The following is a 13,888-nucleotide window of genomic DNA, read 5'->3' as shown; positions in this document are numbered from 1 at the left end:
GCATGAGTATGAAAAGAAAAAATGAACGTTTTACATGTAGCAAAGATGTGGTTGATGAAAATATTCCTCAAGAGAAATCCATGTTGAATGGAGCCTTACAATGATGGAGTTCAGGCAGCAGCGTGCTAGCAAATGAACCAGAGATGTTAATCATCAAAGTGTAGTCGGTCAAGCAAGGAATCTAAACTAGTCTTCTATGTGGGAATTCAAATCGTGGAGTGCTCTGCAGGAGATGGAAAAGAATACAAACTGGGTGAAGTAGATCCTGAATGTTTCTCAACAAATTTGCTTAAGATTTTACGTTCACAAGAATAGCTAGAACACTAAACTTCCTCCATAAAATATGTATATGAATCTCAGCTAAATACAACTAATTGTACATTTGAAACTAATATAACACTGTGAATTATACTTCACTTTTTAAAAATTAATAAATACATCTAGATGCTAGATGGCCAGCTAAGTGTACTCAAAATCTAAGTGACTAATTTCTCTTCACCGGTCCTGCAGTTGGGTACAAGTCAAATGCCATAGCAAAAATACAGGTCATTTCATGTAATAGATGTTTAGGCTACTGTTAGTAAATTCAAAACCATCAGCAGAAGCCCAGGATCTATTATACTAAAAATTTCTAGGAGGGTGGTCAGCAGACAACAGTGCTAATTACTGAGAGTGAAATAAGTACTTGATAATATTATTAGTTATAGAGGCTGTTCTCTTTTTTTTGGGTAAAGTTTCAACTTACATTAGTGACTAATTATAATAAAATACTGGTATCATATAAACTATGTCAAATGAGCCTTTATCAGTAACTTTACTCCTGCCTGAGTAAATATAAAGCTGTTTTTATTGTTTTTCAGAATACTGAGAATATACTTCACACATTGACTCAGCACACCAGGTCTGAACTTAACTTCATTTTGTATTAATATAATAAAAAATTTAGTCTGAGGATACATAATAGTTGTTTTTATTAACTAGGTATGTCACAACTTGTGCCTTTGCACCCAATATCCTTTTACTTGCTACTGGTTCAATGGACAAAACAGTGAACATCTGGCAATTTGATCTGGAAACACCTTGCCAAGGTTAGTAAGGGCATCATATTTAACCCAGTTCAATCCCATTCACCGTTAAATTAAAAAATCTGTAATTTTTGGGGGCACCTGGGTGGCTCAATCAGTTAAGTGTCATGATCTCATGGTTCACGAGTTTGAGGCCCAAGTCAGGCTCTGTGCTGACAGCTCGATGCCTGGAGTCTGCTTCAGATTCTGTCTCCCTCTCGCTCTCTGCCCCTCCCCCATTCACACTCGGTCTTTCTCTTTCAAAAATAAAAAAACATTAAAAAAAATTTTTTTAAATCACGTAAATTTTTAACAAATTACTCACTTTGCTTTTTCTCAATATGAAGTGTATATCCGAATGTATAATTTAAAAATAATTTTAGAGAATCTAGTGTTTCAAGTAGTTTATATATGTTAAAGCTGTTGGTAAATCCTTTTAGGAGCACATTCATGGAAATCATACCTCCCAATTTTTTTATAAGCTATTTATTTGTACGCATACTGCTTTTTCAGATAAATATAGCCTGAGAACAAAATAGCAGAGTTTTACTTTGTTCGTTTTATTTTTGGCCTCATCAAGCAATGTTGACACATAATTTAGGAATTTTACTTTTATTACTGTCAGAATTAACCGAATAGTGGTGCTGATATGCAGACAATAGAGCAGAGTACTTTTGCTGATATGAATTTTATATAATAAAAAATTGTTTTTCTAGACTGAAAAGTTCCAAGAGAGTAGTATTTAATATAGTATTAAATAATATTGTAACTGTACATAGTGTTATTTGATTTTTTTGAAATTTCTTAAAAGGTTGCTAAAACACAGCTTTAAGGAAATTTTATTTAGTTTTTAATTCTCAGTGAGAATATTCATAAAGGCAATACTTTCCTTCATTGTTATTTTACCTGCCTTTCTGTTTGTGGGTTTGTTTTTAAGCAAGGAGCACAGAAGACGAGGCGAAGCAATTTCCTGAAGACTGGTCAGAGGATGATGTTTCAGTGTGGCTTTGTGCCCAAGGTTTAAATGACCTTGTTGGTATTTTCAAAATGAATAACATTGATGGAAGAGAATTGTTGAATCTCACCAAAGAAAGTCTGGCTGATGATTTGAAAATTGGTAAGATTAGTGGAAGATGGGCATTCTTAAAAGCGACTTTTAATAATTTACTCTGAAATTGGTTTCAGTTGTATTAATGCTTTCCTCTTACTGTTCTGGCACAGTAATTATGCTGGTATATTTCTTTGTAGAGAAGGATTATGTAGGTTAGATTATGGAAAAGAAATGTTATGTGGTATTTCTTTAAGTAACTAAAGCCACCATGTAATTAATTTTCAAAATGTATTTATTTTAGAAATTGAGATGTAATTCACATGATAAAACTCACCCTTTTATAAGTGTACAACGCAGTGATTTTTAGTATATCCACAGAGTTGTATAGCCACCACCACTGTCTAATCACACAACATTTTCATCCCTTCAAAAAGAAACCCCATGCTCATGAGCGGTCACTCCTCTTTCCCTTTCTTTCTAGCTCCTGGCAACCACTAATCTGCATTTTGTCTCTAAGGATTTGCCTCTTCTTGACATTTCATAGAAATGGAATCATACAATATGCTCCCTTTTCTGGCTTAGCATGTTTTCAGAGTTCATCCATGTTATAGCATATATTAGTGCTTCATTTCTTCAGATGACTAATATTTCACAGTATAAATTTATCACTTTTTGCTATCCATTTATCAGTTGATTGAATTTAGATTGTTTCCATTTTTGACTATTGTGAATAATGCTGCTCTGAACATTTGTGTACACGCTTTTGTATAGTATCTTTGCAGTTTTCTTGGGTGTATAATTGGGAGTGGAATTGGTGGGTCATATAGTAACTCTGTGCTTACATTTGAGGAACTGCCAGACTATTTCCAAAGAAGCTGTGCTATTTTATGTTCTCACCAGCTATATATATGAGAATTTCAGTTTCTTTTCTTTTCTTTTTTTTAAATTTTCTTTAATGTCTGTATATTTGAGAGAGAGAGAGAGAGACAGTGCGAGCAGGGAAGGGGCAGAGAGAGAGGGAGACACAGAATCTGAAGCAGGCTCCAGGCGCTGAGCTGTCAGCACAGAGCCCCCGATGTGGGAGTTCAACTTGTGAACCAGGGATCATGACCTGAGCCAAAATCAGACACTTAACTGACTGAGCCACCCAGACACCCCAAGAATTTCGATTTCTCCACATCCTCATCAACATGTGTTTTTTTTAATTATAGCCATCCTAGTGGTTTCTCATTATGGTTTCAGTATACATTTCCTGGTGACTGGTGATGTTGAACATCTTTCCATATGCTTGTTAGCTATCTGTAGATCTTCTTTGTGGAAATGTCTGTTAAGATCCTTTGGCCATTTTAAAAACTGGGTTATTTGTCTTTTTATTATTTTTTATATAAATTTGGGTATGAGGCTTTTATTAGATATGTGATTTGGAAATATTTTCTCCCTTTCTGTAGGTTAGCCTTATACTTGCTTGATAGTGCCCTTTGAAGCACAGAAATTTAAAAATTGTGATGAAGTCCAATTTATCTTTTTTCCTATTGTTGCTTAGGCTGTAGGTGTCATACCTAATAAACTGTTGCCTAATTCTAAGTCTCAAAGATTTAAACCTGTTTTTCTTCTATGAATTTATATGTCTAGCTCCTACATTTAGGTGTGTGATCAATTTTGACTTCATTTTTGGATATGGTATGAGTATAGGGGTCCAGCTTCACTCTTTCAGATGTCAATATCTAGCTGCTGTCCTAGCACAATTTGTCGAAAAGACTATTCTTGCCTTTTGGGATTGTCTTGGCACCCTTGTTAAAAATCAATTGACCATAAATGTGAGGATTTATTTCTGGACTCTTAATTCTATCATTGACATATTTGTTGATTCTTATGCTCATGCTGTCTTAATTACTGTAGCTTTGTAGTAGGTTTTGAAATTGAAAAGTGTGGGTCCTCTTTTTTTTTTTTTTCTGCTTCAAGATTGGTTTTGTTTTTCTCGGTCCCTTGCATTTCCATATGAATTTTAGAATCAACTTGTCAATTTCTGTTTAAAATCAGGTGGATTTATTTAATTAATTAATTAATTTTTAAGTTTTAATTTAAATTCCTGTTAGTTAACACAGTATAATATTAGTTTCAGGTGTACAATATAGTGACTCAACATTTCCATACAATACCTGGTGCCCATCAGAAGTGCACTCCTTAAAAAGCCACTTATTTCGCGGTTGCATGGGTGGCTCAGTTAAGTGTCGAACTCTTTTTTTTTTTTTTTAATTTTTAATGTTTATTTTAGTTTTGACAGACAGAGAACACAAGCTGGGGAGGAGCAGAGAGAGAGAGAGAGACACAGAATCCAAAGCAGGCTCTAAGCAGCTCTGAGCTATCAGCACAGAGCCTGACTTGGGGCTCAGACTCATGAACCACCAGATCATGACCTGAGCTGAAGTTGGACAGTTAACTGACTGAGCCACCCAGGTACCCCAAGTGTCCAACTCTTGATTTCAGCTCAGGTCATGATCTCGTGGTTTGTGAGTTTGAGCCCCGCATCAGGCTCTGAGCTGACAGTGCAGAGCCAGCTTTGGATTGTGTTTCCCTCTCTCTGTGCTCCTCCCCCACTTGCTCTTTCTCAAAAATAAACATTAAAAAGAAAAGCCAATTTTGATAGGGATTATATTGAATCTGTGAATTAATTTGGGGATTATTGTCATCTTAAGTTTTCCAATCCATAAGCACAGGACGTTTTTCAGTTTATTCAGGTCTTCTTCATTTCTTTTAAAAATGCTTTGTCATTTTCAGTATACAAGTCATCTTTCCTTAAGTGTATAATTCAGTGGTTTTTAGTGTATTCATAGAGTTTTATAACCATCAACAACACTGTCTATTTTCAGAACATTTTTATCCCCTCAAAAGAACCCCATTCTCTCTCCCTAGCCTCTGGCAACCACTAATCTACTTTGTCTTTATGGATTTGTCTGTTTGGGATATTTCTTGTAAGTGGAACCATACAGTAGGTGCCCTTTGTATCTGGCTTCTTCTTTGTAACATAATGCTGTCAAGGTTCATCCATGTTTTGTATGTGTAAGTGCTTCAATATGTAAGGTGTCCAGTTTCTTCACCTCTTTCTCAGTACTTGTTATTACCTGTCATCTTGATTATAGCCACCCTTGTAGATGTAGATTGTGGTTTGGGTTTGTGTTTACCTAATTATATGGAGTATCTTTTCAAGTTCTTATTGGCCATTTATGTATCTTCTTCAGAGAAATGTCTGAGAAGTTAAAATTGTTAAAAATATTTTTAAACTGGTTTATTTGTCTTTAAGTTGTTGAGTTGTAAGAGTTGTTTATTATGTTCTGGAGACTAGATCCTTATCAAAAATAGTTTGAAGTCTTTTGTTTTTATTTTTTTATTTTTTACGTTTATTTTTGACAAACAGAGTGAGACAAAGCGTGAGTGGGGGAGGGGCAAAGAGAAAAGGAGACAAAGAATCTGAAGCAGGCTCCAGGCTCTGAGCAAGCTGTCAGCACAGAGCCTATGCTGGGCTTGAACCCACGAACTGTGAGATTGTGACCTGAGCCAAAGTCAGGTGCTCAACCGACTGAGCCACCCAGGCGCCCCTAGTTTGAAGACTTAATGTCATGCTGTAATAAAACTAATAACCGGACACTACTATTAACATGCTATAATGAAATCCTACTGAGAAAGCATAGAAAATAGGATATCCATAGTGAGATTTATTGTTAATGAAGAGTCAAATAACAAAAAAAAATATTAAAACCATTTTGGAGTATAGTGTTATACTTTCCTTATATGGTAAATATAGCATATGAGTGTATTTAAATCTCTTGAAATCTTACGGCCTTTAAAAAGTTAACATAATGATGATTTGTGAAAATACTTAGGGTCAGATGGTTTTGTACTCTGGCCATATTATGAGAGCTGTTTTTGTATTTCTAATGACTTATTGCCTTTATAATTTTTTCTTTCCTCCTGAAAGTTGGTAACAGTGTAGCGTTGTTTGTTTTTCTGCTGATTTTTGCATCTTCATTAGTTGATTTCTTATTACTCTCTCACAATAAATCTTAACAGTACCTTATCATTTAGAAGCACTTAACACTATAAAACAATAATTTCAGATTTCAACAAAGGATGTTTGAAAACAAAAGAAGCATAGTAAAAACAATAGGAATAGAATTCTATTCTGGTAGATAAATAAATAATAAGAAATTCTTATAGGATTTAATTAATGATTTGAAATAGTTTTTGAAGGATGAGTCCCAGGATTAGTAGTTACAATCATTTTAAACTTCAGTGAAATAAGTTTCAGAACTATCAGGCCCAAGCCAAAATTGAAATATAATTTAACTTGTATAGTGGTCTAATAGTGGAATTAGGAAAATTATTATTATGAATGGAGACAAAAATGTTAACATTTTCTAGTAAATAATGAATCTATTCTGTGTGTTTAAGATTTGGAAAGTTGGCAAATTAAACAGAATAAATTAGTAAATGGGCTAGGGTATTTATTTTTTCACATAATTCTACAGTATTTGAAAGTTTTTATAGAATTATAAAGAATTATAAAGGATCAAGAAGTTAACTTTAATCTTCTACAAGTACTACTTTAAGCTACAGTGAATTTCTTTTAGTCTTGAATTTTAAGAAAAGCAGATTCTTAAGATAGTATATTGGCATAATAGAGAATTGAAATTGAGTCTAAAGAAAAAATGTGCTAAGAGGCAAACTGATGAGTAAATGATAATGAATTTTATTCTTTAGATGCATAACTCTCTTACTTGCTTTTGACTTGTGATACAATTGTTAGAACAGTTCCTAAGTCAACGCGAGTAAATAGGAATTTGTGTATTCGTCATATGGAGGAATTGTGCAGTAAAGCACATTGGGGTGTTAGAGACCAAAGTATGTGTATCTATTATGTTTGACACTTAAAAAGTTACTTTTTAGGAATCAAGCAGTCTATGAAATTTTCTAGTGAGCCTTTTATAAATATATAATAAAGGAACTTTCTATAGACTTGAATATCTGCTGGAGTTTGATGCTTTAATCTAGGATAACCATCCTTTCTTAGGATTGTGTTAATGGAAACCAGGGTACACTAGCCAGTTGTAACTAGAAGATAACTCTTTATATTTAGTCCCATGTTTTCATAAGAAATGTCCAGACAGATTATAGGTACAAAAGATCCTTGACATTGAGAGAGAGAGCTGTCTTAAGACATTTGTGAATCCACGAATTTGTGAACTGCACTATAGTATTTAATCTCTCATTCAAAAGTCATTAAGTATGAAGGGTGAAGAGCGAGAGTCTCTCGCTTCTGAGATGTGATAGTAGGCAAGCAGTAAATCTGGCCACATGACTTTCATCTGCACCTTGGCTTCAGTTTATGTTTGGGTCTCAGAAATTTTAAATTGCTGCCTGCCTTGGAGTGTGGAATTGCTGTAGATGATATAGTGGTAGAAACCTGGAATGACAAATGCCGAAGAACTATTCTATATCATGTCAGTCCTTATACCTACATTCAAATAATTATCAATCATAGAGTCCTAATTGGGAATGAAGTTTTTTCAAAATGCTTCTTCTACCTTTTGCTCTTGTCTTTCCAAGAAACCATAAAGCACATGAGACATTTTTATCATTTTCTAGCTTAAAATTATAATATCAAATTGTTCAATCAGATGCTTTTTCAAACTTTATGCAGCAACTGAGCATCCTTAGATTTTGAGTTTCTTCAATTCCTAGAACTACTTCCTTATGTAGATTTTCATTTGTTGCCTAAGTGAACTATCATGAACTACTGGAACACTCACTGTTTTGTTGTTGTTGTTGTTATACACGATTAAAGTGACACAGTCCCTTTAGTTCTGGTCTAGTTACTGTGAGCCTGTGCATGGACCTGCTGCTGGACTGGGCAGTTCAGTTGCTGCTCTTAAATTGGCCCACCACACTTTCCAGTGGGAACTTGTGGGCATTTGGGGGGGCTCCTTTCCTTAGGCCGGTCAGATGTCCTGTTACTTCCACACAGGTGTCAACCACAGGTCTGTGGAGGTTGGTGGTTTGTCCTCGCCTGCTTATACGGTGGTGTTTGTGAGACACCTCGCCACTTTACTTTGTTGCGGAGATTGTCTGTGGGATTTGATTTTGCTCTCTCACTCTTTTTTTATGTAGAGATTCGGAGAAATTAAAAAACTATACTGCTTCTACCACCGACTTATCCAAATCCTTTTGAAAAAAATCCCTACTTGTATCTATCATCATGTTTCCCTTTTCTTTTCCTATCGTTTGTACGTCTTTGTTTTCCCTTCACCATTCTAGTCAGGAGTTTTTTTTTTAATAGTTTTTTTTTTTTTAAAATATGTTTTTGTTGTTCTGTTCTTTCCTGAGAAACTGGCTTCTGGTTTTGTTGTTCTCTCTCTGGGCAGTGGAGAGGTGATGGAGTGACCAGCCTGATGAGCTGTTTTTCTTAGTTCTGGGCGACAGCTCTGTCTTGTTATGGTGCCTCCAGCCATTGCTGGCCTTGCTGCTTCAGCAGTGATCCATACAGGACACAGCTGGTAGAGAGAACGGTAGAGGTATCAAGGTCTCTCTTCCATTCGTGTACACATATCTCTGCTGTAAGTGGCCATCTTCCATCCCTCACTCTGGAACCCAGTTACCTCTATTTTCTTAGGGGCTTTTCAGAGTTGTGTTTTATATCTTTGGTTGTTATTTGTGTGTAGACTCCATCAGTTCTCAATTATGTAGCATTTTCAGGGTTGGAGAAGAGAGTACAGGAATTGTCCTATTTAACTTGACATCTTATTAAGAACCACATGCCTTTTCAGAGTTACAATAAATATATCCAGATAGTTCCCATTACCCATACTAAGGGTTTACTAGCCATCAGCTGGTAAGGGTCTTTTCTTCCTGAGCAATTAAATTTAATAACACCCACTCCCAACCCCCAGTCACAAAAGGAGATATTTGTTTCTGGCTAAGCTCTGGGGATATCACTTGGTAATTGCTTCCCTGAGGGCAAAGTGATCTGATTCCATTTTTAAATGACATTAAAATTGGACACGGATAACACCCAATTTAACTTTTTCTTATCTGGGGGCATTTTGAAATACGTTTTCTGTGTTATCTATTATAAAAATCATAAGCATTCTAAATATTAGCACCCATATTTTTGACAGGGAAATATATATTTTTCATAATATTAAATGCTTCTATATCTTTTTCTTGTATGTTGTATAACTATCCCTTTAAATGAGATGACTTCTAATTGTAAACATGTTGTGGTACTTTTAAAAAACTGTTTAAAAACTCTTCAATTTGGTTTCGGTGAATTACATAGGAAAGAATTCCTAGGAAAGCAGTGCCGTAGTCCCTAAGAGGCAGGCGGCTGCTAGGTTGACTTGCCACACTTCCGTAGATTGTGGGCCACGAATCCGAACAGATTTAAACAGTGTATTCCTCAGGGCACAGCAAGCAGCATGAGCTTCAAGGTTTTTCTTTCCCCCCGAAGTTTTGTGAGGGCAGTTTGTGTCTGTGTCATAGCGGAGATACCCTGAGCTCACGAAACTCTTTCATCTTTTGAGGGGATTGCTAGCAAACCTAGCCCAAGAGTCATTTTATCTTTGTACCTATCACAGAACAAATCTGCCCTCTGGGAAGGACACAAATTACTGCAAAAAAGTCATCATAAGGGGTGTATAAACACCCTGAAGAATTGCCTCCCAACAAAATAAAAAGCTGATTTGGCTTTTCATGAAAACTGTGAGGTGTTGTAAAATGTAATTTTTTTCTTCTACCCACCCCCCTACCTTCACATGTCTCTGTCTAAAGTAGAACTGTCACTAGGGCACCTGGGTGGCTCAGTCAGTTAAGCGTCCGACTTCAGCTCAGGTCATGATCTCACGGTCCGTGAGTTCGAGCCCCGCGTCGGGCTCTGTGCTGACCTCTCAGCGCCTGGAACCTGCTTCAGATTCTGTGTCTCCCTCTCTCTCTGACCCTCCCCCGTTCATGCTCTGTCTCTGTCTCAAAAATAAATAAACGTTAAAAAAAAATAAAGTAGAACTGTCAGTTCTAAAAAGATAAACAGCTAATAACACTAAACCTCCTACAATTAATTACTCTCAACTTCCAGAAGCTGAAAATGAAGGTAATTTTTAAAACTTGATAAAGTAAAAATGCAAATGAGTGAGTTTAACTTGTGTGTACAGTCTGGGACAAACAGATGAGCTTCATGATTGTGTTTCATATGAGATCGGCCAATAGTATTTCCAATTTCAAAAATGTTTTACATATAAGATGGAATTTTTCCATTATTAAACTGAAGATGTTTAAAAATTGTTCTTAGGAAATTTTTTGCTTAAATACATAACCAATAACAACAAGCCTTTTCTAAGGTTGTATGGTATATTACTATTCAGCAGTCTGAAATTCTCAAACTTTTAGAATCTAAGCTTGTTTAGAATAAACTCACCATTAGTTGCTGATTTATTTTAACCACACGATATTCTGTACTATAAATATTGGTTAAAGAATTTATAAAGAAAACCATTCCGTGTGGTCAAACAGTATGTGTGAAGATTTTGGGTTGTAATAGATAACCTCTCTATTTGCTAAAGACTTGCATAAAGGTTACCAGAGGTTCTCCCACCCTGACAGAATAATTTCTTTCCAGAATCTCTAGGGCTGCGGAGTAAAGTGCTGAGGAAAATTGAAGAGCTCAGGACAGAGGTGAAAACCCTTTCTTCTGGAATTCCTGATGAATTTCTATGTCCAATAACTAGGGAGCTTATGAAAGATCCTGTCATTGCATCAGGTATGTGTGATGCTTTTGTAAGTTTGAGGGCGTGTTGTGTGCTAAATGAATAAATGATGTAGATAGTTTACAGAAGTTTGTTTAAATGTGGAAAGTTTTTTAAATCTCTGTTTTATAGCTCATAAGTTATTTTAAGTCATTTAATCTGAAGTAAACTGTTGAACATTATATATTTCTTTTGTTTTTAAATGTTTATTTGAGAGAGTGTGTGTGAACCAGTTGGGAAGGGGCAGAGAGAGAGGGAGAGAGAGAGAATTGCAAGCAGGCTCCACACTGTCAGCACAGAGCCTGACATGGGGCTCCAACTCATGAATGGTGAGACCATGACCTGAGCCGAAATCAGGAGTTACAGGCTCAACACACTGAGCCACCTAGGTGCCCTGAACATTATATATTTCGTAATAAAACTGGATGGAGTAGGTTAGGACAAAAGGAATAAGTTTTACAAGCTTTACTTAAACTTGTGAAATGCGTGTTCGGTTACAAGAATGCAAGTTAAAATACTGTTTTTGAGATAGACTGTTGAGATCTCTTATGTTTATTTTGTCTACCATGAATTTAAACAACCTTACAGGAATAAGATTTAAAGATTATGAAGTTGCATCATTCCACATTAATTTCTAATCTTTGTCAATAGACATAGGCATACATACTTTATCTAGTTGTAATCAGTGAATCCATATTTTTTTTTTATCTTTGTGTAATACTTTATACACTTCTAAATATTGACTTAGCCTAAATAACTTTATTCCACTGTGGCTCTATGCTACATTTTGACTCTTGCAAACACATACAAACACCAAACAGTAGAAATCTTTATTTTGTAAATATCATTGCACTGATATCTTAGTACTTATTTCTTTCTATTATTACCCATTACTTAGGGTTATTTTTATGGTATGTGTGCTCCAAAGCAGAATTAATCAATGAGAATATTTTATGAACATGAAAAAGAACAATTTTGACAGTTTTTGTTAGGATATTCAGTGGACATTTGAAAAGTGTGTGGTCTTTCCCCATTGTATGGTCGTGGCATCCTTGTTGAAGATCATTTGACCACATATGTGAGGATTTATTTCTCAGTTATTTCATTCCATTGGTCTATATGTTTGTCTTAGTATAGTCAGTACCATACTATTTTGATTACTATAACTTTGTAATATGTTTTGAAATCAGCAAGTGTGAGGCCTCTGGCTTTGTTCTTTCTCAGGATTGTTTTAGCGCTTTAGAGTCCTTTGGGATTCCATGTGAATTTTAGTATGGATTTTTTTTCTATTTCTGTAAAAAGTGTCATTGGGATTTTGATGGAGGTTGTGTTGCATCTATAGATGACTTTGGGTAGTATGGAATTTTAACAACATTAACTCTTCCAATCCATGAATACAGGATGCCTTTCCATTTATTTGTGTCGTCTTTACTTCTTTCCACAATGTTTTGTAGGTTGCCAGGAATTTGTATAAAAGCTTGCCAGGAATTTGATGAGAATGGTGTTTAATCTATAGAGCAATTCAGAATCGACATTTCCAACTCATGAATATCACACAGCTCTCCATTTACTTAGGTCTTTATATTTCAGTCTATAGGTTTTGCCCATACTTTGCTAATACTGTCCTTAGGTATTTACTATTTTTATGACACTATAAATACTAGTTGTGGGGTGCTTCAGTGGCTCAGTCAGTTAAGCATCTGACTCTTGATTTTCACTCAGGTCATGATCTCACAGTTCATAAGGATAGCCCATGTTGGGCTCTGCACTGACAGTGAGGAGCCTGCCTGGGATTCTCTCTCTCCCTCTCTCTGCTCCTCTCCCATGCATGTGCACATGCACACCCTCTCTCTCTCTATCAAAGATAAATAAACTTTTAAAAAAGTAGTTTTTAAAAATTTTCAATTCCCAATTCTTCATTGCTTGGTATTCCACAGTTGATTTGGTAGACTGACTTTGTATTCTGTGACCTTGCTTAGTTTATGGGTAATAATAGCTCTTTCATAGATTTTCTTCATACGTGATCATATCATCTGCAAGTAGGGATTTGTATTTCCAATTTGTATGCCTCCCTCTGTCCCCACCCCTTTTCCTGTTTCTTGTTACACTGGCTAGGATTTGCAGTGCAATGTTGAACAGAAGTGGTAAGAGTAGATAGTCATACCTTAATCTGCTCTTGGGCAGGGGGGAGCATTCAATCTTTCTCCATTAAGTATGATGTAAGCTGCCTTCTATCAAGTTAGAGAAGTTTTCTTCTATCTCTAATTGCTGAGAATATTTAAAATGTTTATCCACTGAAATAAGATGGTTTTTCTCCTTTATCCTGTATTATGATTGATTACTGTATTCGTTTCCTGTTGCTGCCATATCAAATCATCACAAAATTAGTGGCTTAGAACAACATTTCTGTAGGTCAGAGGCCCAGTACATTCTCACAGGCTAAAGTCAAGGTATTGGCATGTTCTGTTCCTTGCTGGTGGCTCTAGGGAAGAATCCATTTCTTACTCATTTAGGTTGGTAGAATTCAGTACCCTGCGATTTTAGGACTGAGGCCTGTATGTTTTTGCTGGCTATAAGCTGAGGGCTGTTTCCAGCTGTGGTAGGCAGAATGTCCATGTCCTAGATCCCCAGAGCCTATGAATGTTACTGTGATTAAGGATCTTGAGATGGAAGTGTCTCCTGTATTATCTGGGTAGACCCAGTGTAATCACAAGGATCCTTATAAGTGAAAGAGGGAAGCAGAAGAGTTGGGCAGAGAAGGAGATGTGACAACAGGATAGAGGTTATTATCTGATACCAGACAATGAGCTAAGGAATTTAGGCAGCCTCTAGAAGCTAATAAAGACAAGGGAAGAGATTTTCTGTTCCCTGGAGCCTTTGGAGAGAATGCCACCCTGCTGACACCTTGATTTCAACCCAGTGAAACTGATGTCATATTTCTGATTTGCAGAACTGTAAGATAACAAATTGTGTTAAGCCAC

General features: G+C 35.9%; 1 protein-coding gene across 7 annotated transcripts in view; it reads left to right on the top strand.

Moving 5' to 3' along the window:
- Positions 1–13,888, top strand: part of WDSUB1 (WD repeat, sterile alpha motif and U-box domain containing 1) — a 50,970-nt gene that overhangs the window by 20,729 nt on the left and 16,353 nt on the right. For all 7 annotated transcript variants that reach the window (XM_027055707.2, XM_027055708.2, XM_015082989.3 and 4 more), the window contains 4 exons: positions 861–901; positions 982–1,088; positions 2,002–2,181; positions 10,781–10,921. In XM_027055707.2, the coding sequence (XP_026911508.1) occupies positions 861–901; positions 982–1,088; positions 2,002–2,181; positions 10,781–10,921 (469 nt within the window). The remainder of the gene's footprint in view (positions 1–860; positions 902–981; positions 1,089–2,001; positions 2,182–10,780; positions 10,922–13,888) is intronic.

This window comes from Acinonyx jubatus, chromosome C1 (genome assembly GCF_027475565.1).
Source record: "Acinonyx jubatus isolate Ajub_Pintada_27869175 chromosome C1, VMU_Ajub_asm_v1.0, whole genome shotgun sequence".
Classification (NCBI taxonomy): domain Eukaryota; kingdom Metazoa; phylum Chordata; class Mammalia; order Carnivora; family Felidae; genus Acinonyx; species Acinonyx jubatus.
This window is presented reverse-complemented; position numbering and strand designations above follow the sequence as displayed.